Genomic DNA, 27,879 nt, shown 5'->3' with positions numbered 1-27,879 from the left:
ATTATAGAAGTAGTATTTAAATATTTTAATACAATAATTCAAATGGCATTATATACAACGTGAAACTCACCTAATACTACAACAACAAATGAAAGTAGAACGACCACACGTATATGTTAGTGCATCCATTGTTTGGCCTCCATTCGGTATCCGATATACTTCAATGCTAATGACCTCATGTAACCTACCCTTAGTTTATCAACTCAGTTTCAATGATCCACAAAGTTAAATCTATACAAGTAAACATTTATGGTCAAGCAGATGCAAAAAAGCTATTAAAACAGACGTATTTACAAACAGAAACATCAGCTTTCATGATATATAAATTCTATGATAATCATTAGCCCCGAAGGCGGCATTGCATTTTGGACACTTTCTTTGCCGCGTTTCGTACCTTGTCTTTAAACACTCTAGACAAAATACATGAAAGCATTTGGTTAGCACTGCATCCTTCTTCTTTACCTTGCATGACGGACATGTCAGCTGTTCCTAAAAAATAAGAATAAAAACAAAGTTGTTAAATATATTAATAAAAATATATTAATAAAAATATATTAATAATTATATCAATAAAAAGCTTTAATTTTTTAATTCCATAATCCTTGAATTTGCTTTGATGTTGCAGTAACTGCTTTTAATGGTGAGTTATAAACAGTAATTTAGCATCAGTGGTAAGATTTGATGTAATGAGGCTAACACTGAGAGATGGAGACAGTTAGAGATGGGAGCGTTGAAGCAACCCTCTCGTGAAACAGACCATTACGAGTCTACACGCCACATGTTTCAGAATCAGTGTTAAGTCTTGTTTCAATAGAAAGCCAAAAAGATGACTCAATAAAGCTTAGCCTATGTATCTTAGGTACATATGGTTAAGGGTGAGAGAATTTGGGTGGCCCAACTGCTGTAAAAATATTTCGTAATAATCATTTTCTAAAGGTTATTATGACTATAAATTTTCCGATCAGTCACACAGGGTTCTCAGTGCAAATTGTTGGCACTTGTTCCTGCCAAGTCCTATTATTAAATCCCTTACATAATGATGATGAATGTTGACGCATGTGGCGACTATTACAAAAACAAGTTATATAATAGCCATCTTTTGGGTCTTCACCTCTTACAGGTCTCCTACTAACTATACTTACCTTGTACTCTCGAATTTCCTCAAGCAAAACTTCGTCTGTGTTGCCCATTTGTTCTATTTTTTCACTCCGCTCCAACTTTCGTTTAACAGAAGCCAGTTCTTCCTAGAAAGGATGATATCGATGAATAAAGTATAAACACTTTTGCATTTCATACGGTAACACGAATACCATATCACAAAGTTATGCACATTTTTAAAATTCTGTATCAAGCAGTAAACATAAGGGACAAGCCGATGCGGAGCATTTCCATCACTAGTCACTTTCATAAAATTTAAGATAAATCTTGATGTAAACTCATAAAAAGCATTACGAAACGGCAGCCATGTTGGCTTTGGCTAATGAAAACAAGCTTACCGAACAAACAGAGACTGATTTAAAAATTCCAAATGTAAATCGGCTAAAATATTTGCCTCAGATAGACAGAAAAGGCGACAATCCGGAGCTTATAGAAATCTTTAAATTTATGTATCAAACAGCAGAAATCTACTCAATCACCCGTAATGCTCAGGTTTAAGCTCTTTACTTATAATAAATCGTAGATTACTCGCGCAATAAATCAGCGTAAAATTTTAAAATTTGTTTGATGTGTAAGTTATTAGAAGAAGTAGATAGCTGACAGCAATGGCTGGACGATGTATGGCCATTTACACATTTATATTTATAATCAATTGCTTAAGCTGGATGGGAAAATAGAAATGGTAACGCCGAGGTTTGACAGTGATGGATGAAGTGATTAATCTGTCAAGCCTTCCTGAATTATGGCAAAGCTTGACAAAGAGCAGAGGTGGAACTCGTGTAAACAATACTTGTTACAGTCAGGCGTGTTCAATCCGCTTCGACACCAGGTCTTCAGTCTCGCAAGCGTTTCATTAATCATTTTTGAATAAAAACTTGATAAATGACACGGCGGTAGGACTCCACTGGTGCTATCTTGGTCTTACATAAAGCAGCGCGATAGCTGCTACCAAGGTATGTCACCCTTTGTGATTCGACACGCAATATTTAGCATAACATAATGGTTTCCGGGCGCTTCCACCGATGATGTAACCGCGCCGTATCGACACCAAATCAAGTGTTGGTATCAATTTAATGAGACATGAAGGAAAGAAAGATACGGGAGGCATTCAGATGATCGACTAGCGACATGCATGACAGGTAGGTTGGAGAGATGTCTGACTTCGTAAATACATAAATAGAGTGAATCAGATGTGAAAAATGCTTAATAGTTTCCTTGGTGCCATAGAGGAGAACTTAAATTAATTTAGTGTTTTTGAAAGTGAGAACGAAATAGTTGGTGACCAATTTGAGGCACCAGATTCATCAACCATACACTGGGTGTGTCCAGCTAGCATGTATGGACAAATCATACCGGAACCTGTCATAGAGAGGAATGAAAGCATAGACCTAAATGCTCCACATGCGCCAGTACAAACGCCAAAAGAAACAAACTGGCATATATATCCATAAAATAATATTGGTCTGTGTGAACACGAAGAATCTAATGAGAGCGGTAAGGTGTAAAGCTGCCTTGAACAAGTGAGGGGTTGAAATTAGTTCACGGCTGACACACACACAATAAAGCTGTCCAGTTGATATGTAACAGAAGCTGAAAAAGTGGTGAAATTTGACTAATGATAACCTGTCACCTGCCATTGCCAATCACCTAGGGATGCTAGGCAGAGATCGTATTTTACATAGGCGGAACAGGACTGTTGTTTCTACCTCAATCAATCTTTTCGGTAAAAAATAGGAAATTAGATGTTACATCTATTTACAACAGCCCCGGCAAACGGATAGTTTAAATTGACACCTTTGAAAGACATTGACAATTGACTTATTGCTAATTCTGAACAATGTGTATAATATGCACAATAGAGCCATATTCTAATTAGTGACATAATTTTAATTGGCTTGCATAGAAGAGCAATAGCAATCAAGGTTCTATCAATCAAATCGTTACAGACTTCCAAACTCACACGCAATAATGGGGCAGAACCAGAAATTAACACATACATTGTTTATGCAAAATGATCGTAACCACCAAACCATACAGCTTTGGAATGCTAATGCTTTAAAAACACAGGAGCTGTTTGACTCTGTGTATTTTTTTTATATACAAGACTTGAAAGACAAATATTTCCAAACAGAAGTAAGTAATCTCAACTCTTTGCATTGCGCAAAGAAGTCCGGTTGATGCAATAGAAAGGATAAGTATAAAATGAGAAGGCAACTGCTCAAGCGATGTTTATCTTGCAAATTATTTGCGAGAATAGTACAGCAGTACAGAATAATTATGCATATGAAAAGCACTAAAATTTCTAAATTGTTCAGCAAGCAAAGACATATGAAGGAGCTTTTCAAACTGAAAACAGTCGCGTAACCTTAAAACAGGAAACACTAATTCCTGCTAGCTATTTACGCTAGTGTGCCACTTACCGCTATACGCCTGTACTTGAAAGACTGCTGGTCTAGAGCGGTTGTCTTATCAGCAACAGCAGTCTGCGCCTCTCTCAACTGTGAATGGTACTTCTCCAGATGCAGCTTTAGGTCAGCAGCTGTTTGTGAACTTTCCATGGCCTTTCTCTTAAAGCTTTCCATCGCCTGTTGCCGAAGCCTTTTACCAAAATAAAACGTGAATTAATTTTCCTTTTACACCTATGCATTGGCAGCACCGTAAACTAACACCTAAAAATAATATTTTTGGCATTATTGTATAGGCATGGTAGAAACATAGCCGAGACATCTTATATTCACAATGTTTTCCGAGCTATTAGTGTGTTAACCAAATTTGCAAACCAAAGTAAATCATTGATAAATGTGGCACTAGCGCAGAGATAGGTGTGGTATTGCATGATGAAAATCTTGTAAGCATGCGTGTGGAAAACTGGATATTGCTTCAGAGAAGACCAGAAGTACTAACTTCGAGCAAGAACCTTACCCTAGTTCCTTCTCTAAGTTGGATATTGCACTTTGTAGTATGCGCTCTTTCTCCTCCAGCTTCCTCACTACATTGTTTTGTGCCTCAACTTGGTGCTGCAGCATGGCCACTTGCTCTATGTATGCATCTTTCTCTTCCTTCAATAGCTTATGCACCTGCGTTGACTTTATTCTCTACAACCAAGTTTGTCTTTTTGTTAAACCCTGTGTCCAGTTATAGCAATTAAATTCTAGCTCGGCGCTGGATTTGATCTCGGAATGTCCAGATCTAGAGGCGGCGAACTTAACTATTAGGTTACACAGAATACAATGGATTTCTTGGTCAAATAGTCATTACATTGGGTAAGATACGCTTAAAGGGCTTGCTTGAGGTTAATAACTAGTACTGCTGACCTTACGATTTCTGGTAAAGATTTTAATAAAGATCTAGCTTTCCAGGTAAGTTACTCAAATTCATTAGGTAATTATTCTATTACCCGTGCAATGCCGGGCATTTGGCTAGTATATTCATACATGCGCTGCATACCCTATGTATAAATTACATACCCCCAACAATTTTATAGCACTTATTTATAAAAATGTTTTTCGCTCACACATATACATATATATGTCCTTGAAGCGGCCCTCTAACTACCAATTAATAGCCGTAATACGAGTAATTAAACTGACAAGATTACCATAGCTTGAGTTCATCCACAACCCAGCATTTTAGAAAGAACTTTTATCTATGAAAGACTGCATAATTAAAAAAATTAAAAAAACCGGTTAGAGGACGAAAAGATTTACAAATGCTTGAGTGAGGTAATGGACTGTCCATCAATCCTTTGCATGTACAGAGAAACATACAAATGCATGTCGGAGAATATGTATTCAGCAGTGCAGTGGTCTCTAGAAGTTGTCTACTCATAAATAAAGGATGACTTGACAGCCTCAACACCACCTAGGTACGTAAAAAACCTTTTTCTACATGTCAACTTGACATTTCTTGTATTTAATTTTTGTCTATAAAAATATCGTTATCGGTTACCTTTTCGCTAAACCTAATATAACAGTAGAGAAATGTTTGTATTAGTCACAGAAGTACAGAACTTACTCTCAAACTAAACTGAAGAACCTGAGCTAAACTAAACCTCTCACCTTTCCAAGTACCATATTTTGATCAACGAAAACAAGAGTTGTCAGTTCCTGTTACTAGAGTTGCCCTAATTTTGGTATTGGAATCGGTGTCGATATGGGTATTAAGTATCTGAATCAGTATCAGCCGATCTTTTCTTAAAAATCTGAAACTTCAGATACGTTTTACAGATCAACTATTTAGCAGAAAACAGTATTTTAGCCTGCTACACTAATAAAGATCATCAGCTGCAAGTTTCTTACTCTTACCTAATAAATTCCTGGCCTGCCACACTATTTATTTTATGTCTATAGCCTAATAAACATCCACACAGCTGAGGAACCTTTTTGCTTTAGTCAAGACATGATCACAGAGTGTAGTATTTCCCAATTACAGCAATGGGCTATGTTGCAGCCAATCACAAACAAGATAACAAAGAAGAGAAACAAGATTGCAGTGTGACAGCTCTATTTACTAGCATTAGGAAAGTAATTTGAGCGGACGATGCATAAAGTTTGTATCGTTTGTATCGTACAAAATAACCCCAGTGGCTTATCGGTATATAGCCTGTCCTCCATCATCTGTTGCAAGTGAGTCCCTCTTCAGTACGACTAGCTACATTGACAGTGATAGAAAAAAAGACTTCTCATTGAGAGAATTATATCACTAACAGAAATTAAAGGAAACATTGATTTGCTCTAAACTTGTACAGGCGCAGCCGTTCGTTCAGCAAGAGAAAAGAGATTTTATTATCACAGAGAAAGCTGTACCACTAACAGTAATTACTATTATTAACTACAAATTACAAGAAACATGGACTCTTTTGTTACTACATGCACGGTATGTCAGTATGTGATTATATATATACAGTACATGCATATATAATAAACTCTCAATATATATGTATCTTTTCCATAAATAAATACAAACAAATAAATACATTAATATTTATTTTTTCTATAATAAAATGAACAATTATCTACGCAACACAAAAGATCTGAATCGGTGTCTGAATCGGATTATTTTTCAATAAGAATCGGTATATCGGACTGGTATCTGAATCGGCTGGTGAACTTTAAATCGGGGCATCTCTACTTGTTACAACAACAGAAGTTCAGTCCATGAAAAAAAGGCGTGAATTTATTACGTTTCAAAGAAAGGCTCTTCTTGATCATTTGCACATTAACATCAGACAAAACTGGATGGCTACTGATTAAAACAGGTTGATAACATTTGAAAAGGTGTGATGAATATGGCTGATAAAGACTTCAGAAGGGGCTGAACTTTCTCACAATTTTCTTACTTCTTACAAACGCAATAAATACTGAAGGTATTTGCAAAATGAGCTGTGTTACTGAATGCAATATACAATGACATACATGTATGTACCACATCTGCATGCAAATGTCATAATCCTATATTACACAACTCTTTCCTGTTTCAAACTCACATATCACCTTTAGCTAGATGTTCACAAGCTGTTTAAGTATAACAAACTTTGCTTATCCTGAGAGGCTAGCACAGAGCTAACATAGATTTCAGAATATCATGTAACGATCACCTGGCTTAATTGCATGTGTCACATAGCTCCTTGTCAGAGAATGCATAGCAATGTCACTATGTGGGAAATATGTATATTGTGCATACAGTCACAGAAGACTCATATTATTAACCCTTGAGTAAAATTGTGATTAGATTGCCATGAGATTGTAATCACATTGCCATAAGCTTGTGATCACATTGCCATGAGATTGTGATCGCATTACCAGGAGCTTGTGATCCCATTGCCATGAAAATGTAATCACATTGCCATGAAATTGTAATCACATTGCCATGAGATTGTGATTGGATCGCCACGAGCTTGTGATCACATTGCCTTGAAATTGCGATCACATTGCCATGAGCTTGTGATCGCATTGTCATGAGATTGACTGACTCCTACTATTATAAGTAGATAATTTTAATCCAAAAAAACTTCATCTGTTAAATTTGTTTATGTTCAAAAAGGTAGAAAACTCACAGGCCGTCCTTACAGCTTGACACGCTAATGCAGGTCACATTGAAAATGTCAACAAACCTCTGACATGAGTTTAAAGTTGGCATCATCCTTCTCCTTCAACTGCTGGACTAATCTGATATTCTGCTCTTGTTTTTCCTCATATGCCTGCCCAGTGAGTTCCATCTCCTTCAGTAATTCACCTTCTTCCTGGCAACAGAATGAACAATTATTGTGATAGATGAGCACCACCAACAACTTTGTTCCCTACTGGTAGTTTAACGAAATGGGTAGGAATCTTGCTAGCAGCTAGATTAAACCTTGTTTACCTGCACTTACATGAGGGTGAAGGGAAGGGGGATGAATGGGACAGCTAGTTGCATAACAAGAAAAAAAGAGTGTATTAACAGACGCAATCAGAAGGTTTATGACGATCATATGGCAGAAATTGTCAACTGATGTCTAAAGAAAACACCCTAATTCCATCCATAATGTCTAACTGCCACCTCCCTAATGGAATCATATTTGTTGAGAAACCTCCGCAACAAAATTATGGAGCATATTTTAACTACAAATAAATTATTTTTCAATCAATAACTACATTTAACCATTCTATGTCTGGCTCCCATTACAACCTATCAATCACGCCTTTCGGCTCTCAAATAACCACTTTCCTCACACATTCCCGTAACGGCTTTGTTGTCAAAAACAAAATCTTGCAGAATAAATGTGGTTCGATTGAGTCAAATTACTATGGGCAATAAATTAACAAAAATGGCACTATGATGAGTAAATTGAATTGCGATATTTGAAGTTGGCTTGTCTGCGGTGCGTGAAGGAGTCACTAAACCTGTCAGAGGCTGACAGCCAGTCTGGAGACAAATTGAAGGTAAATATCTTGAAAGCCAAACACTGTAGGTAAATGAACAAAAACCTACCAGGTAATTAAAAGATAGCGATATATCATTTTGGTAATATTAATTTGTAATTGGAATGTAGCAGTAGAAGACATGCCTACCAGAAAGAGAAAAAAATGCTAAACACAACAGTGTGAATAGTGTTAGGAAGGCCTTTTTTGGATCGAATATTATGTAGTAACAGGTTATACGAGCACTGTTCGGACACTTGTAACAAAAGAGTGGGGTGGGTATTGTGGGGCTAAAACGAACAACGAGCTCCTCTAAAAAACCTCTTTCAAGTAGATGTACAACAACAAACATGAAACTGAAAGCATCTCAAACTACTCAGATAAAACTTTAAATAAAGTTAGAAAAATATACAACAATTAGTGGCAAAATAATATTTTAGTGGCGACGCTGCTGCTGTGTAAAGATACGCAATAAAATGTTTAATGTTCAAATAAACTATCTTATGAAAAAGAATAAAAAACTTCAAGCAAATTTCCTACCAGAATTACGCAGAACATCAAAATCAAACGTTTTAAATAAACAAATGCAGGCTGCTAGCATGCCATACTGAAAAAACAACTGAAGAATGTATTATATGATCAGCAGGATCAAGGGGTGAGTGTGACGAGATCAGCATCACGCAATGAAAGGCTTTGAACTTGCAATCCTTTGGTTGCAAAACCTACAAGTAACGATTGAGCGACCTGCTACCTTGTGCCGTAAAGGACAGTGCAATAATGTGTTACAGAAATCATACCTCAGCAGTCACACACAAAATGAAAGCTGTACTAAAATAGCTAGACCTGAGGACAGTGGTGACGGAGGACAGTCGTGGCAGAGGACAGTGGTGACGGAGGACAGTCGTGGCAGAGGACAGTGGTGACGGAGGACAGTGGTGACGGAGGACAGTCGTGGCAGAGGACAGTGGTGACGGAGGACAGTCGTGGCAAAGGACAGTGGTGACGGAGGACAGTCGTGGCAGACGACAGTGGTGACGGAGGACAGTCGTGGCAAAGGACAGTGGTGACGGAGGACAGTCGTGGCAAAGGACAGTGGTGACGGAGGACAGTCGTGGCAAAGGACAGTGGTGACGGAGGACAGTCGTGGCAGAGGTGACGGAAGACAGTGGTGATGGAGGACAGTCGTGGCAGAGGACAGTGGTGAAAAAGGAATGCCAGCAGGCCAACAAGGAAAACATACATATGACTTAATCTTTTCTGGCTCGTTGGGAAATATTGTCTTGCTCAAAAAGTGTAGCCACAACTGCTGGCCCATAGCGGAGGTCTATCTCTCGCTGTCGAGTCTACAGGCGCTGATCGACTATCAATATATGAGCTGACAGACCATCTGAAGGGAAGTATTGACAGTAATCTGACGAGAGTGAGAGGGGATTAGGGCTGTACGCAAGACGATGATACGTCTGAAAGTGTTCTGATTTAGCTGACCCCTTAAAAACCCTGGCGCTAAAACTTTCAAGATGTCTTTGAGAAGATAACAGAATCGCGTCTACCAGGAAGCATCTATCACCCAAGTGTTAAGCTTTCATAACATTTTATACATGTTTTTCGGCTAATGAAGCACACTGCTGCAACTTCATTATTTGCAGGAGATCTACAAATGCCCCGGTGCCAGACACCTGGCATTATTGAAATATGTTTTTTTAATATATCCTGAATTAGAAATGCCATACAATTGTAATAAAAAATGTATGTCACAGTCACAGCTGTACTATACTAAGTGACATGTAACTCGTTTGACATGTAATAATATTATATTACATATATATTTATATTACACTTATTATATATATTATGTACACATATTACATGTATATTATACATGACATGTATAATATGCGCAATAGAGACAATATACAACGGGATGTCACAATGGTGTGCAGTATTTTAAGTTGTTAGTCATCTCCATAACATCTATCGCATTTCCATCCTTTTAAATGTATCCTTCATACAAGTCACTAGTCTTTCAAAGATGTAATCACAAGTAGATCTCCATAGAACATAACAGAAGTTCACAAGGTGATTCTTAAGCTGATATCAAGGTAGGTTCCAAAACTAATAAATCGACAATTATTTATTGGTGTCAATTTTCAAGGCCAAAAACCCTTTTTTGAAGTTATATATAGCCCACAGTGTCAGTCTTAAAATTATATCAAACGATATTCTATTAAAGCTGATACGCTGGGCATAGACAAATGGCAACACATAATCATAAATACAAACAGAACATCACTCGCCGTAGTTGAAATCTTCGAAACTTGTCGAAGATAATTTTTGATCATAAACATTATCATAAAAGCTTCCTTTGACATGTAAGAATCTTTGTAACATCGCACATATACATGCGTGAAAGGATGCAACAACAGTTCAATCTTCAAAGCAAGTGATTGTACACATACTTTTACTCTGTCAAGCAGAATTTGTTGAAGTGGTAATCGAAAAGGCGTGTCACTATGTCCTGCTATCATATGTTAAAACCGCTGGTAACAAGCTTACATAAAGATAATCTATGAAAATCTTTTAGACCCCTGAGAACGGTTATAAATGGAGTGTATACTAGCACTATAACTGCAGCGAATATGCCAAACCATTTTGCAGAAGTTTTACAAACAACTATTCCTAATACGCTGTAGACTAGAAGTTGAAATGACGTATTTCTAATTGTGATAGACCAGACATAAAGAGGACTAGAGAATTGGTGTAAATCATGCAAGGCATGATTGATTGAGCTTCGTGATGATTATTGATGAATTGATGATTATTGTATCAAATGAACAGCCCAGTGTCAATTGTAGCGAGGTCTGCAGTGCGGAGCACCTGTCCTCCCTGTCCGCAAGGCTCAGGGCTAAGATGCCGCATCCTTGACCAAGTTATAGGTATCAAATATTCATGGTTGATTCACTTAGAATCCATAGATCCTGTCATCTCGATAGATGACAGTGTTATTACCGTTATTACCACAGCCTGTCAAATGCCAGATAATCAGCCTCTAGATTCTCACAAATAGAACGCTAGCACCAAATGGCCCTGAAAATCGCTAATAATTCACACAAATAAATCAGTGAGTGAATTCCATTCCACTCTCCTTTATTACACGAGGAGATGAGATCGCGCGTCACTGAAAACATTCTAATCCTCGCATTAATGGTTAGAAACTGTTACTTTCTCTCCACATCCTTCTGTGCCAGTCCCTGATGTGTTGAAAGAAAATATAACTACATCGCATAAATCTTTCATCAACAAAACTAATAGGCAAACCATAGCTAATGTGTTACCAGAGAATTACAAACAGTAAATTTGGCCATTGTGTACATTTCTATTAACTCTTTTAAAAACACATTTGCCTACAAACATCCCAGTAGATAAAAAAGGAATGCATGGAGAAAGAAATAGCGAGGTAGAGAGGGAAGACAACTGAGAACTTTAAGAGATGACGATCAGAAAGGTGATGGTAGGAAGAACAGAAAGAGAGATTAAGAAGATAGAAAAGGAGATGCAATGAGAGTTAGTAAAAAGAGTACATCCTAAATACTGACCGTTTTGTGGTGAGCCAGCTCCTTTCTCAGATCACTTAGTTGTTCCTCGTATCGTTTTATCTTTTTTAAGGCCTCCCCATCCGCCAACTTTCGCTTCTCCTTTTTCTCATTCTCTTTCATCATCTTCACATGTTCCTTCAATTCATCTATTTCCTGTCGAGCCCGTTTCTCCGCTGTCATCAGCTAGAACATGCAAACAAGAATCCGAGTTGAATCTTTAGTTACAAGAACATACATAGTGAATGATAAATTTCGAGTAGGGATGACAAACAGACCCTACTAATGCCTTATGAATAAGAAAGAATACGGAATGTCAGACGCCTAGTTACTTTATAGTTACACAGGCTCTAACAAATCATTTACGAGGTCAACAAAATATGTTTAAGATACGATTGACTAATAAATGATAAGGAAATTTAGGCGTTTAACACTTTGGGGCATGTGATCACTCGGTTGCTCAGTTTCACTTTTTGCCACTACTTTCGGTTTAGCTAAGCTTACAAATTTCAGCCATTATGGGCGTAATACGTTTTTAGTATAATTCCAACAATTCAAGTTGATTAGACTACTGATTCTTGAGATGTCGCCAAAGTACTAAAGGAATTTCAAATTGACCGAGAAATGAAAAACGTCTGCTGGCAGAACATTAGTTTGTAATGACACGCTGATTGAAGTTCTGGTTAATGAAGGATCAGATATAAACAAAACTGGAAAGCTTTTTCCCATCAGCAGAAACAGCTTGGCACTAAAACCGGGTGTTTTTTATTCATAACAAACATAAACCGTCTATCAGATTCAGTTTACTGCAATAATTGTGTTTTTTCAGTTACCTCTAAAACATGAATTTTTTGAGTATAAAATAAAAACTATTCACTCTATTTGATTAATTGTTTTCTCATTGCTTTTACACATGTAGAGCTTCAAATTGATATTTAGCAAAAATTGTGCTACTGCAAGCGCATTCACAGTTGGACAGTTTGTAATACGGTCTAGAATCAGGAAACCCCCTGGTATATACGAAACTAAACTTTCAAGTGTTTAAACTCCAGGGAACGACTAGGCTCTAAGACAATGCCGCCACTCGTTAGAGGCTGAAATGAACATGTTCATCTTGTGTTGACTCTAGAGCACATATTTACTAGGTGTTTCAGATTAAAAAAACCAATTAGCACAGACAGTCGAGTTGCTAAGCGCGTCAAATGAAGGAATGTAATCAGGACTTAGAGGTGTTGTTATTGATGCGGGCCGACCAGCTACATGGGAACGAGTGATATCATGAAGGGCACGAAGATATATGGCTATATAATAGAGTAATTAATCACGTAAGAGTGACAAACTCCTGCCACGTCAGAGTCGAGCATCAATCAGGCTCTAGCTAACAATAACTGTACCAATGCTATTGTTGACTGCCTGGCAATTGGAGGGAGGAGAGATGTCAGGGCACTGATGGATAGCTGCAAGTGATATCTTAACAACATTTACAATACTGAGCATGATGATTGACAGCAGCTGTGTCAAAGGATGATGACCAATGATTGCAGCTGTTCCACAGCAATGTTCCTGTCACAATCCAGGACTCCCTAAGCTGACATCCCTTAATCGTAACCGTAACCCGCAGAATGAACCCTTCAACAGAGCCACTTCTACTCTATAATTCAAACAAGCATCTTTCCAGTCTGAATCTCCAATCAGCAGCTTTTTACAAGCTTTCCAACTTTTAGAAGGCGCCTTTCGACGCAGTACCTTTTGACACCTCTCGAATCTACAAACCCAAGTGTTACGCACTTCTGGTTTACGTCCTGACAATCTACTAGTTCCTTCTTCTATCTTCTATTAGCGCAACTTTGCCAGGGCTCTCCATCGTAGTTTATCAGTCAAACATGTAGCAGGCCTGCTTAATCTTTTTGGTTGAATAAACGGTCGATCTATCTTTACTATTTTTACTCATTACCGCAAAATGCTTCCAATAATTTTGCGTCTAGCATGACCAAATATTCATCAAACTCGCAGACTGTCAGAGACAGAATTAGGCAATACAATATACATCCATCAGTATTATCAGAGTTAATACGAGAACAATGCATCGAGCGATTAGAGAGATTGTGGGAGAATGCCAGATTCAAGAAACGTTGTCTAATTGAACATGGTAGAGAGAGAGATGTGCTAGAAATATTCTCACTCAGTTTCTTTCTGTTCTTACAATTTTGTTATTCAGGTTTTCAATGCTCTATGTATTTCATGGAAATTTGAATATCGGTAAATTTTGTAAAAACCATGTAACATATCAACTGCAACTACATGTTTGGCATCTAAATCTATGAAACGTACAGCTCAGTTCATCACTGCAAAGAAATCTTCCGAGTAAAGCAGGTAAGATATTAAGGTACTTTTGAATAAAATTGAATAAAACGGTATAAGCATTATACTTGAAAGACTTATTTTAAAGGAATTCTGAAAATTTTAAGATCTCTGTCACCAACACATTGATTATTTGAGCTTAATTTGGTTTCAACGTAACAACAGGCCGAGATTGTTAACATAGGATAAACAACACAAGTTTTCATATCTAATAAGGAATGGTAATGAAATTCCTAATGACAATATGTCGGTTAAATATATTGCAAGGATGGTCTCCAGTTATCACCGTGCTATGACACCATGTGACAGCGACAAGGAATGCAGAGGTTTCTGTGAACTATTATATAATCTGACAAGTAGAAGAGACGAGCAGATGTGGCAACATAAAGTGACACGGTGACTGGAAAGTTTGACGCATTAGCCAGACAAGAATGTCATAGAGTGAATGTAGACAAAAAACAGGCAGTCTGTGCAGTTGGGTTCCAAACCAAATCGATCAGCCTAAAGATGCCGCTGATAGTTATTTATTCCATATTCATAGCTGTCAGCTAGTTTCCACTTTTCAGTTTTGTATAATGCACCACCCCACCCTTATGTAATATATACATACATGCCAACTCAGACGCAAACCTAAAATTATCTCTAACAAGATGTAACACTTGAAAAATTCTTGAAATGTTCAGCTTTATCTTATTAACCATTTTACGAAAGCACAGCTTATAGATACAGAGCAAAGAAAGTTAAACCATCCTATCTAGTTTAGCATACCCCTTTGATTATCTTGTTGAGCATTCCCCTTTGATTATCTTGTTTAGCATTCCCCTTTGATTCCTAAAAATGTGCTCTTTATGACTTGAACTTTTCCAAAAACCTGCGCTAAGAAAGTTGTTGATTTAGTGAGCTGAACACATACGAAATATATCAAAACTTATGTACGCTACTTCCCAAACTCTCTACTTCCTCAACTCTCTACTCCCTCTACTCTCTACTTCCTCACTCTCTCCTTCCTCAACTCTCTACTTCCTCAACTCTCTACTTCCTCAACTCTCTCAACTCTCTACTTCCTCAACTCTCTACTTCCTCAACTCTCTACTTCCTCAACTCTCTACTCCCTCAACTCTCTACTCTCTCAACTCTCTACTCCCTCAACTCTCTACTCCCTCAACTCTCTACTTCCTCAACTCTCTACCTCCTCAACTCTCTACTTCCTCAACTCTCTACTCCCTCAACTCTCTACTCCCTCAACTCTCTACTCCCTCAACTCTCTACTTCCTCAACTCTCTACTTCCTCAACTCTCTACTTCCTCAACTCTCTACTTCCTCAACTCTCTACTTCCTCAACTCTCTACTTCCTCAACTCTCTACTCCCTCAACTCTCTACTCCCTCAACTCTCTACTCCCTCAACTCTCTACTTCCTCAACTCTCTACTTCCTCAACTCTCTACTTCCTCAACTCTCTACTTCCTCAACTCTCTACTCCCTCAACTCTCTACTCCCTCAACTCTCTACTCCCTCAACTCTCTACTCCCTCAACTCTCGACTCCCTCAACTCTCTACTCCCTCAACTCTCTACTCCCTCAACTCTCTACTCCCTCAACTCTCTACTCCCTCAACTCTCTACTCCCTCAACTCTCTACCTCCTCAACTCTCTACTTCCTCAACTCTCTACTTCCCCAACTCTCTCCTTCCTCAATTCTCTACTTCCTCAACTCTCTACTCCCTCAACTCTCTACTTCCTCACTCTCTCCTTCATCAACTCTCTACTCCCTCAACTCTCTACTTCCTCAACTCTCTACTTCCTCAACTCTCTACTTCCTCAACTCTCTACTTCCTCAACTCTCTACTCCCTCAACTCTCTACTCCCTCAACTCTCTACTTCCTCAACTCTCTACTCCCTCAACTCTCTACTCCCTCAACTCTCTACTCCCTCAACTCTCTACTCCCTCAACTCTCTACTTCCTCAACTCTCTACCTCCTCAACTCTCTACTTCCTCAACTCTCTACTCCCTCAACTCTCTACTCCCTCAACTCTCTACTCCCTCAACTCTCTACTTCCTCAACTCTCTACTTCCTCAACTCTCTACTTCCTCAACTCTCTACTTCCTCAACTCTCTACTTCCTCAACTCTCTACTTCCTCAACTCTCTACTCCCTCAACTCTCTACTCCCTCAACTCTCTACTCCCTCAACTCTCTACTTCCTCAACTCTCTACTTCCTCAACTCTCTACTTCCTCAACTCTCTACTTCCTCAACTCTCTACTTCCTCAACTCTCTACTCCCTCAACTCTCTACTCCCTCAACTCTCTACTCCCTCAACTCTCGACTCCCTCAACTCTCTACTCCCTCAACTCTCTACTCCCTCAACTCTCTACTCCCTCAACTCTCTACTCCCTCAACTCTCTACTCCCTCAACTCTCTACCTCCTCAACTCTCTACTTCCTCAACTCTCTACTTCCCCAACTCTCTCCTTCCTCAATTCTCTACTTCCTCAACTCTCTACTCCCTCAACTCTCTACTTCCTCACTCTCTCCTTCATCAACTCTCTACTCCCTCAACTCTCTACTTCCTCAACTCTCTACTTCCTCAACTCTCTACTTCCTCAACTCTCTACTTCCTCAACTCTCTACTTCCTCAACTCTCTACTTCCTCAACTCTCTACTCCCTCAACTCTCTACTCCCTCAACTCTCTACTCCCTCAACTCTCTACTCCCTCAACTCTCTACTTCCTCAACTCTCTACTTCCTCAACTCTCTACTTCCTCAACTCTCTACTTCCTCAACTCTCTACTCCCTCAACTCTCTACTCCCTCAACTCTCGACTCCCTCAACTCTCTACTCCCTCAACTCTCTACTCCCTCAACTCTCTACTCCCTCAACTCTCTACTCCCTCAACTCTCTACTCCCTCAGCTCTCTACTTCCTCAACTCTCTACCTCCTCAACTCTCTACTTCCTCAACTCTCTACTTCCCCAACTCTCTCCTTCCTCAATTCTCTACTTCCTCAACTCTCTACTCCCTCAACTCTCTACTTCCTCACTCTCTCCTTCATCAACTCTCTACTCCCTCAACTCTCTACTTCCTCAACTCTCTACTCCCTCAACTCTCTACTTCCTCAACTCTCTACTCCCTCAACTCTCTACTTCCTCAACTCTCTACTCCCTCCAATCACTACTTTCTCAACTCACTGCTTCCCCAACCATCTACTTCCCCAACTTTCTACCTCCTCAACTATTCACTTCCCAATTCACTACTTCTTCAACTCTCTACTCCTCCAACTCACTACTTCCCCAGCTATCTACTTGCCTAACTCCACTACCTCTTCAACTCTCTACTTCTTAAATTTTAACTTGGCATGTTATTCAAATACAACTTTAACATTTGATATAACATTTTTTGGTGAGCAGGTTCAACTATAGAAAACGTTTGCACTGAGAATTTAACAGTAATGCTACATGAAGTGTCATACTGGAAATTTACTTCAAACCTGTTTAAAAAGCAACCTCCAGCTTGATTAAAATCAAAAGAAGGCTGGACAAAAGCATTATACACAAGCTTAGTACAGACAAATCTAATAGCTATTATGATAAGCCTGTTATGCTTTTGTACATAATTTATGGGTAAAAATGCTACTGACAGCAGCAGCGTCAGATACATGGAAGTGAAAATAATCAATATGATATATTAACAAGCAATAAATCACCCCGTAAGGCATAATTATAAGCCGTATTACAGCATCTGCAATTGAAAAAAAAGCAGGAAGCTGGGCGTGTCTCGTATTTGACAGTTGCGTCTGATTCTAAATACGCAATTGAAACTTATATTGTCTTATGGCTTGTGAAGTCTCATCTTACTCAAGCAATGTTAATGGTTGGTTTCCCAACATATTTCCTTTAGCAAGGTTGGCTGGATGGCACCTTTAACGGCCAAAGTGGAGGAAATATCAGTTTAAGGTGCAAGTTATAAATAAACATTTGACTGTCATATTAAGGAAGGGCTTGTCTCAGAAAGGAATGTTACCATAACATTTACAAGACAGTACTTTTGCTAGCACAATCAACAACCTTTAGAACACAATTCACTGCATGCAAAACAGGATGCAATTTTTTAAAAATCTTAATGTATTTCCATCAAGGCACATTTGATTTTGCAAATAAGAAATTTCATGAAGTAGGACATTTTAGAGGATGTATTTTTATGATTTAAACACAAACTAAGGCAGCAGCAATTGAAGGAAGTTAATATTCTGAATTAGCTAGACACATGTGAGGAGCCATCTAACAGCATAGAGAAAATTAAAATAATTTAATATAGTCTGAGAATAATCACTTAGCCAGTATTAATAAATGTAACAATTATATCGATCGTATTTACAATTATATCAATTGTATTTACAATTATATATCAATCGTATTTACAATTATATTGATCGTATTTACATTGACCGTCTTTACAATTATATCGACCGTACTTACATTTATATCGACCGTACTTACAATCCATATGCAAGTTACCGCAAGTACTTCAAGATGTGACGACTTATTCATTTCTTAATTTTGAATAAAATAATTTTGCTCTTTCTTTCCATGACTCGGTATTCATTACACTTTCTATAAAAGCTAATGCAAAAGCTTTTATCAGTCTATACTGAAAAAATCTACATGTTTTCAGAAACTAATTTAAAATTTTTTCATTTTTATATTTAAAATTGCTGAAAAAAATTAAAAAAGCTTACGAGCAATACTATTTTTCTCTTATAAATGTTGCAATAGTCGTATGCACGTAGTGCGGTTGGTAGTAATCCCAGCAGGGGTCATAGACACACAATCTTTAACAACACACAGATAAAGTAATACAATTCAGTAAATAAATTATTCCATAAAGTTTGTTATTCAAATATTTAAAACATATTTTAATTAAATGAAAGCAAATCATTCTAGGATTAACTTGTTCAAAAGAATATTGTTGAGTTTTGGGCACAACAGTTTTTGTAACGCCAATCTATTGTGATTCTCTCACCTTCAACGTACTGTCACTGCAATAGATACTGGCCTACCGAATGGATAGCTCTCTTACTTACAACCTTGCAAAGACTTTGACAAAAGAGAGGTCATTACATCAAGTACACAATGGCTAGCTTTTTAGTATTTCTACCTGTACTTTGTCCTTCTGCTCCTTGGGGGCAGACTTGTACATGTCCAATAGAAGTTTCATCTCTTTTTGGCTATCCACAGCCTTCCTACAGACAAACACATGAGTGATTTCAGCAATATAACACAGAGCTACATTGTACAAATTTCTCTCGCGTGTCCAGCAAACTTTTTTAAATATGAGAAAAACTACGCATGCAAAAACTACGCATGCAAAAACTACGCATGCAAAAACTTCCTTTTAGTTGCACTAAAAATACGAGTACAGGAACAATCGATATTACATCGCAAAGGGGAAGCAAATCTATAAATCCGAACATTAAATTGTTAATACTGTTGCGTCGCATCTTTAGGAAAACATTGACTGCCGAATGCCCGGCCCATTATCCTTTCAAGCATTTACGCTGTTTGTGATAACTTTGGAGCACTGATATAACCAGGAGAGATCGCTGCATTTATATCAAAAACTGGTAATATATAAAATGATCCCCACTTTTAAACCATAAACTTATAAACTTGAATTCATTATTGTCAGTTGCACGCACTTAAGTTGCTGCTTCATATTGAAGACAATATCCTTGTCATTCTTGCCCTTGGCCTTCTCTTTCTCTACCAACTCGTCCACCTCGTGCTTCTTTCCTGTCAGCTCATGCGTGTTTATATCTTTTGCTGGCCTCGTGTCCGTGGCGCTCGTGGAGGGACTTATGTCAGACTTCTATGAAGTAATACAAACAGTGCTTATTCAATTGTAGGGCAACTAGCCAAAATTTTCTAAAATCTATCTCCTGGTTAATATAGAGCGAGTAAGCCGCAAACAAAATGATATATGTTGTACAGCTGCTATCATTTAATTTTAATATGACATTAAACAAATATCGTTAAATAATCTAGAATTCTTTCTTGGTTGAATATGGAACTTTTGCAGTTGATAAAGAATTTTTTGTCCAGCAATCACATAAATAAGCTGTGCAAAAAGCTTAAATATCTGTGATATTCTTGGCAAATGCTCAGATGTAACACATCACAGCACAATCTTCAAATTGTTTTGTAAACCAGCGCATAGACTATGTTTAGATATGACAAAAATTAAATGTGACACAAGTTGGTGGGCAAAACTCGAACTAAACTGCTGGTTTCTCTTTTGACAGCAACACAAAAGGTAATTGCTTCTTCATTTAACACAAAGACAACTAGAAGACTATCGCTTGGCCGTAAAACAATTTTCCCCAGATTGGTTACGATAACCGAATGTGTGTAAAAACATATATTGATTCCTAACACTACTGCTTATACTAATAATAATCTATTTTATTATTATGTAATTTACACTGTTAATCACTGCTGACATGAACAGGCAAAAAGAAAGTTGCACACACAAACTGTAAATTCACGAATAGTCAGCTATACGGATAAAAGATAAATAACTATGCAACGAACACAGCAGGTGCGAATACCTACCTGATCAGGCTGGGGACTGGCTATATGAGTACCTACCTGATCAGGCTTGGGGCTGGCTATATGTATGCCTACCTGATCAGGCTTGGGGCTGGCTATATGTATACCTACCTGATCAGGCTTGGGGCTGGCTATATGTGTACCTACCTGATCAGGCTTGGGGCTGGCTCGATCCATCAGTCGCAGCTTTGAGAGTTCACTCTGCGAGTCTTTGAACTTCCTTTTGTATCTCTGTAACTCAGCCTTGAGCTGCCTGTTGTGGTTTTGAAGGCTACTAATAAGATGTCTCATCTCTCTGTTGATTGGTCCTGTCTGTTCATTGGCAGCGAGCGTCTGTTCCAGCTCTATACGAGACATTTCATACTCTTTACGAACTTGTGCCAACGTCTCTTCTAACTGTATGATCTCAGTTCTCAATCTCTTCTGGCATTGCAGTTCATCACTTTCCATCTGCTCTATGTGCCTGAGGTGAACATTCTTAGTCGTGTGCAAGAGATTGCGTGCCTCATCTAGGTAGGACTTGATCTGCTGCGCCTCGTTAAAAAGTACGGAGTACTGAGACTTGAGGCACTTGTACTCAGTAGTCTCTAATATCACCGACTCAGGCAGCGTTTTGAGCTGTTGAAAAGTAGCAAGAGCAGAGATAGCTAGACTAGTAGTTCAGATTTACTCTACTATATGTTCAATATTTCAACTGTGCAAGTCGTAACAAATATGATACAAACTCCAGTCATACCTCGTACAGTCGTACCTCGAGAAATTTGAGATACGAGGAAGATTCCGAGCAAATTTTGCTTAAAATAGGAGACAAATTTGAGATACGAGCATATTAGATGGTTCTCGATGTGGCGATGGCCAAGTGTGCAGAATGCCACTTACAAGAACAGCACAAGTTTTTAAAATTAAATTGAAAATTTATGTCATGTAGTGTCACAAAAGCGTAGCGAACCGGACTAGTTGCCGTCAACTCTTTCTCACACCGACGTTAGCCACTACTGCCTGTCTTGAAGGTAAGAACTCTGTACAGTACATATTAATGTTACATTGTATTGCAAATCATAACCACTAAATAGGTATTTGTTACTTTGTGAGCATTGGTGGTGAATTAGAACGATTAAAAACACATTTTTCCATCGTAATAATCTGTTTTTAGGTGGTCTTTTCAGAAGGTGGAAATGGATTATTTGTATTCCCTTATATTAGATAAAAAATCGATTTGAGGTACGAGAGAATTGACATACAAGCTCGAACTGCTCGTGTATGACAACTACCTTAGTCTTAGTAGAATGTCGAGGTATGACTGTAGTGCTATCCTCGCATATTTTATAATTCAGTTTTTGCCAAATGCATTTGAGAAAAGACATTGTACGATATTGAAGATGCAACAGATATATAGGTTGTACCATAGCAACTGATACATGGAGAAATATCTGTTGAACTATAGCAGCTGATATCTGTGGACTGGAATCTTGTACCAGATTACCAAATGCAAACAAGATGACAGCCGAAAAAGTGTTTTACCATTACAGTCGATGTAAAAGAAGAGATATTTGTGGTATGAAATGTTGAACATATCAAACAACCTTAAACCTGTACGTTTATATGAACAATGATAAGAATGATACACAGGAAGTTCAAGGAACGCAGACTCACATCCATAGTGAGTTGTTCACAGCTTCGCAGACTGCTTTGATACTGAGACTGGAGAGTTTCCAGTTCTGCCAGCCTCCCAGCAGCCAGCTCTCTCTGCTCTTCCAATTCTCTGTTCATGTCATTAAACTAAAATGTGACAACTCATAACAGGTTGTATGTGGCAGGGATCCCTGACAGTGAACATCAATAAAGGTAGCAAACATTGGCAGATGAATTTGACTAGGTGAGAGAGCGAAAACAAAATGGTTTAATACCTGCTAGGTATAGTGAGGATAAGAAATTATACAGTTACAAAATCAGAGATCAGAATAATTTGACATGGTGATAGATGAGTTATCTATCACCTATACAGAATTATCAATCTTGTATAAGGCAAAACAATTATATTAGAGGTACAACTAATGTTATTACCTTGCGTTTGGTGACGCCTTCCATAGTACCGACGCCGTCATCACTGCTGCCATCAACCTCTATCATCTGAATAACATATGGCATAACAAACATTCTAAACTAAGACAAAAACTACTACGTAACCATAATAAAAAAATGGTTATTCTCGTTACAAATGTTTAGTTATGGACATAGTAACTAATAACAGCTAGTTTAGAGTTTTCTCTTCCTGTTTAAACACAGAAATATTGTGAAAACAATTCCAAATTTGTGTAAACAAAAACTTACCTGCAAGCGTTTTCTAATCTGCTCTTCAGCCTGCTCGAGCCTTAACTGCAAAGTGTGAGCTCGCTGCTTCGCAGTCTCACAGTCATACTGGAGATCCTCACCCTTGTTGTTCAGCTCGGCAATCTCAGTCTCATACCTGTCCACCTTCTCCTGAAGCTTGGTGAACTGCATCAACCATTACTATGACACTGAGGTTACAAGTAATCAGTGAATAAGAAAGGTCGCCATCTGAATGAGTATGGCAGAAGTATAAAAATGAAGAGCAGAACAAAACCAGTAGAAAATAAAAGTGACAGCACCTGTAAGGTGGTTGAATGGTGTTTCTCGTGCAAAAGAGTTGCCTGTTCGTGAAGTCCTTTATTTTCAGTTTGTAAGTGAAGTAGTTCAGCGCTGAGAGTGGCCATTTTGTCAAGGTAATCCCTGTCCATCAGGAATACAAACAACTTTATACCTAATTAGATTTCTGCTTGATTTCAATGCTTCTTGAATATACAAACACGTGAAACAGAGTTGTGGCGTTTAGGGAATGAGTTTCAGACCTAGCATGCGCTACAACTAGTTAGCAAGGAACCATACTTGTTAGAATTGTTCTCAACTGATGGTTCTGATTTTACACCATCATCTTCAGGCTCTGCTTTGATTTCATCAGCCTCTTCCTTCTTCACTTCCTCTCCTGACTCCCCATCCTTGGGCTCATCTTTGACTGCTGCTATTACAATTATAGAATAACTGGCTATCACAGCTAGCTAGATAACGGTGATGTAATACACAACCGCTGTATATTATTACCATGCATTATTGGTATATGCAAAGCATGGTAGACCATATCTAAATGTAAGTAATGGATGGACATATTATATGTGTGTAATGCATGGAAGGTTATATTATATGTGTGTAATGCATGGAAGGTTATATTATATGTGTGTAATGCATGGAAGGTTATATTATATGTGTGTATTGTATGGAAGGTTATATTATATGTGTGTAATGTATAGAAGAGAAGACTAAATTTAACAGCAAAAGACAATCAAGTATCGTGGGTTGTAAACTACGTCCAGCCTTAGTTGAAACAATATAGACCCTAATACTTGCGAAAATGAAAGTAAGCGTGCCCCGTACAGCAGCTAGCTTATTGTAAAGAACAGGACAGGCAATGGAGTTACCTTCACTTTCTAGCTTGTCTTTGGAAGCCTTATCATGAAGAAGGTTGGCTAGAGACTCATATCGCTGCTGCATGCCATCAAATGCCTGCAGGAGTTTGCCAATGGCCCTTTTTGAGAAACCAACTCTCTGTTGCAACTTTTCATTCATCTCCTCTTTGTCCCATGTAGCCAGTTGTGTCAAAAACGATGTCGTACTTTCACTCTCGGCTAAACAAAAAAGCTGTTAACTTAGATATTACATGTGTGGAATAGTGGATTATACATTAATTGTCTTTATATGACTATATAAAGACAACTAGTGTATAATCCACTAACTGTTTGTATATAGTCTACAATCAACTTTAAATAGCCATGAGTAAGTTCACATACCTTCTCGAGCTATGGCAGTCTCAGCATCAAACCTCTGCAAGAGAACGCGGATATCCTCATCTAGTTGATTCCAGTAGCGATTGACAATCATCAGTACGTCATCATCTAAAGGAGTCAGTGTCATTTATAATAACAAATTTGTGTTTTTATGTGTCAAATCAACAATGCCTCAAATTCCTCATCTCCACCTTTCAAAATAACCAAATCAAGATAAAATAGACACGTGTTAAAATATTTATAGAATTATCATTTAGGAAACTACAACTGTGTACCCACTAGCTTATAATCTGCAAATAAATTTTAAATTAATGTTGTGCCAACCATTTTGCAATGTGAATGATCACTTCAGCTGATAATAAAAATGATGTTTACTTCTATTTTTTATTCCTGTTGGTTGTTGAAGCAAGAAATTTTGAAACCATATATTTTTGAGGTCAAGGATGTAAAGCTTAACTTAAATGCTGTTCAGTAACACGGTGTTGTTGCAGTAGAGCTATGACTACTTTTTAGAATGATTACTATGAATTTCTCAAGTCTCAATCTTTTATTGTTAATATATGCACGCACCATTAACTTTAAGCTTAATCAATTATGAGCAGTTTATCAATCTTCAAAGCTAACCAGACAAAAGCCACAAAAAAGTAGTTATTTCTAAAGACAATATCAAAATATTGTAACAAACAGCAACAAAATTAAATTTTGGTAGATTTGTGCCCATATAAATTGTTTACTAAAATAAACAAAATTGTAAGAATTTGGTAGAGGAAAATAGCAAGTTACATTTACCTGCACAGCCAAGCTAACTTATCAGCCACAAAGGTTCATAAGTGTTCAAAATGATGCAGTAATTACATCAGTTGTTTGTAATGGCAAAGATATAGCAGACTTTGTAGCATTTGCAAAAAATTACAGCGATAAAAATACTGCTACTGAATTTCGATCATAGTGAAATGACTACTGTTTGTGATTAACTACACTCAGGAGTGTTTGAATCTATTCTGATTGTATATACTACATATATTCATAAGGGCTATTCAATAAATAAGGTGAATTTATTTATAAAAAATAGTTCTATTATAAGTGGAAGCATAATTTGTTTGGAAAGTTTATATAATCTTTATTAATGACTGACATAATGCTTTTGAAGATTATGAGGTCATGGTATCCTTTTTTGCGGTTTTCCAAAATGGCTGACCAAAACACATGCTCCAGAATTGAACAGAGATCAGATATCAAATTCTTGGTAGCTGAAAGATGTAAACCTAGTGAAGTTTACTTGAGAATGGTGAATGTTTATGTAGAAAACAATTTTAGCCGGAAAATCTTTACAAATGGGCCAAATAGTTTTGAGAAGGCAGGACAAGTATTGATGATGGAGAGAAACCAGGTAGACCTGTTGAGGTGTATCCATAAAGTCATGCTTACTGTTTTTTGGAACTTGTAAAGGCATGTACTGTTTCCCATTTAAAAAGGCACCACTGTCAATAGTACTGTGAACTTTTAAAGCAAGTTAAGGATGTAAAGAATAAACATCAAGGTTTACAGTCAGCTGGGGTTCATCTTTGACCAAGATCTTGAAGACCAATATTTTAAACATTCAATAAATTTCATTGGGAATTGCTACCACATCTTCCCTACAGTTCTGATCTTGCACCACCTGACTTCTACCTGTTTGGGTCAGTGAAGGACTTGATAGGTGAAACCCACGTTGACAGGTTAAGATTTCAACCAGCAACTTTTTTAAAAACCAATCTAAAGATTTCTATGCTGAAGGCATTCAAAAGCTGGTCCCTTAATGACAAAGTGTGCGTCATTTGCATGGAAGTTATGTTGAGAAATGAAAAACTGTAAGCTTCTATTTTTAACAGAACTCTTTTTATAAACCGATCATCTTATTTATTGAATGGCTCTGATATCATTTCTCACTATGAGAGCAATATACTGTTACACATGAGATTTCCATCATTACTGTGGTCCATACTAGTTTATAAACTTTATAACCAGTTAAGCAACTAGGTGGCCATAACAACCAGGTAAATCTACAGATTTCATAACATTTTTTGGAAGCACAAATCAAAGCAAATTGAACGATAAACTGAAGAGCGGCTCCCAACAGAACTGCTAGCTATTTTAAATTAAGCCAGGCACCTACCAGTAGTGAGTCGTGTCTCCAGCTGGTCAATTCGGTTTCTGAGATCAGCCTCCGCACGTCTTCTTACTTCGATTCTCTCGGCCAACTTTCGATTTTGAAAGCGAAGTAGCTTCTTATTCATTTCTTCCTGTAAATAATAATCATTTCACAAACGTACATGTCATCCTAGCAACATCCTATTGTTGCAAGTCAAAACAGATAACAAAACCACATCAATACATACCAAAGTTGAAATACTATTTTGGCTAGAGAAATGCCATGATCTACATGTAGAAGATTTTCTTTCTAAGTGAAAACACTAGATAAGATGCTAATTCAAGATTAACCTCTAAATCTTAATTATACTCGCTTGATACATAAAAACAGCTAAAGTTTAACAAGCCTGGAATTCAATATTGGGTTGTCCCAAAAAAGCTACCGATAATTTAGCTTTAGTTTTTCGATAGCTTGGGATGATATTTAGCATGACAGTAGTCCTACTTGCCATTGCCATACACTGGTATTGCTAGTACTTACACAAGAAGACACAGAACCGACCACATCTGAGTATCCTCCATGCTTTTTGGTGGGTGGACCCGAGGAAGATTCGGGATGTGCCCGTTTTGTTGACATTTTTCGCTAAACTGTTACATCCTACATACAAACGATGAAACTTAGTACATATAATAATAATAACGCAATACTGGAGAAACAAGTGACCAATTGAGACTGGTTATTGTGACTAAATATAAAACAACAATCTCTTATATTAGAGTTCCACTGTCAGTAAAGAGACTCAGCTGTTCTTTAAGCATACATGTATATGGCAAAATGTGGATTCAGCATAAGTGAGCAAGGTAGCATTTCAGCACAGGTACTTTTTTGGTTGCTGTAATACTGCAAGGTAATGTTACCACGTTTCTATAAAAGACCATCTCGGTGTTATTTGTCAGAATGCATCCAATATTATCCAATGTAGACATAAAAATGAATCCAGTCTTTTAAAAAATAATTACTGTAATGTACATTTAGATTTTGTATAGTCATTCACTAAATTTATAGACCAAATCTTAATTGCCGTTCAAAAATAAAATATTTGAATATAAATATAACACACGCAGAGCGTTAGCTAACATAAATATTCAAATTAAATGATTTAATAAATTTTTGGCTTTCTTTATCGGCAGGTAAATGATCAGCCGTCACTACTCTGATCTATTCATGTGACAAGTTGATGTACATCCAAGCTTGAAAAACATGTCGTTCAGCAGTGTATA

The 27,879-nt window shown here is 37.6% G+C and overlaps 1 protein-coding gene across 1 annotated transcript; it reads right to left on the bottom strand.

Moving 5' to 3' along the window:
- Positions 1-10: 10 nt before the first annotated feature.
- Positions 11-27,257, bottom strand: LOC137391970 (E3 ubiquitin-protein ligase Bre1-like). Its single transcript, XM_068078548.1, has 18 exons — positions 27,140-27,257; positions 26,624-26,750; positions 24,472-24,576; positions 24,103-24,309; positions 23,516-23,648; positions 23,239-23,359; positions 22,940-23,104; positions 22,673-22,738; positions 22,262-22,387; positions 20,756-21,226; positions 19,699-19,868; positions 19,158-19,242; positions 11,651-11,833; positions 7,271-7,399; positions 4,081-4,253; positions 3,579-3,756; positions 1,143-1,244; positions 11-489 (listed from the first exon to the last, which is right to left on the bottom strand). The coding sequence occupies exons 1-18, from the start codon at positions 27,233-27,235 to the stop codon at positions 313-315; spliced, it is 2,814 nt and encodes a 937-aa protein (XP_067934649.1). The 5' UTR covers positions 27,236-27,257; the 3' UTR covers positions 11-312.
- Positions 27,258-27,879: the final 622 nt, after the last annotated feature.

Source organism: Watersipora subatra, chromosome 3 (assembly GCF_963576615.1).
Source record: "Watersipora subatra chromosome 3, tzWatSuba1.1, whole genome shotgun sequence".
In the NCBI taxonomy this organism is placed as follows: Eukaryota; Metazoa; Bryozoa; class Gymnolaemata; order Cheilostomatida; family Watersiporidae; genus Watersipora; species Watersipora subatra.
This window is presented reverse-complemented; position numbering and strand designations above follow the sequence as displayed.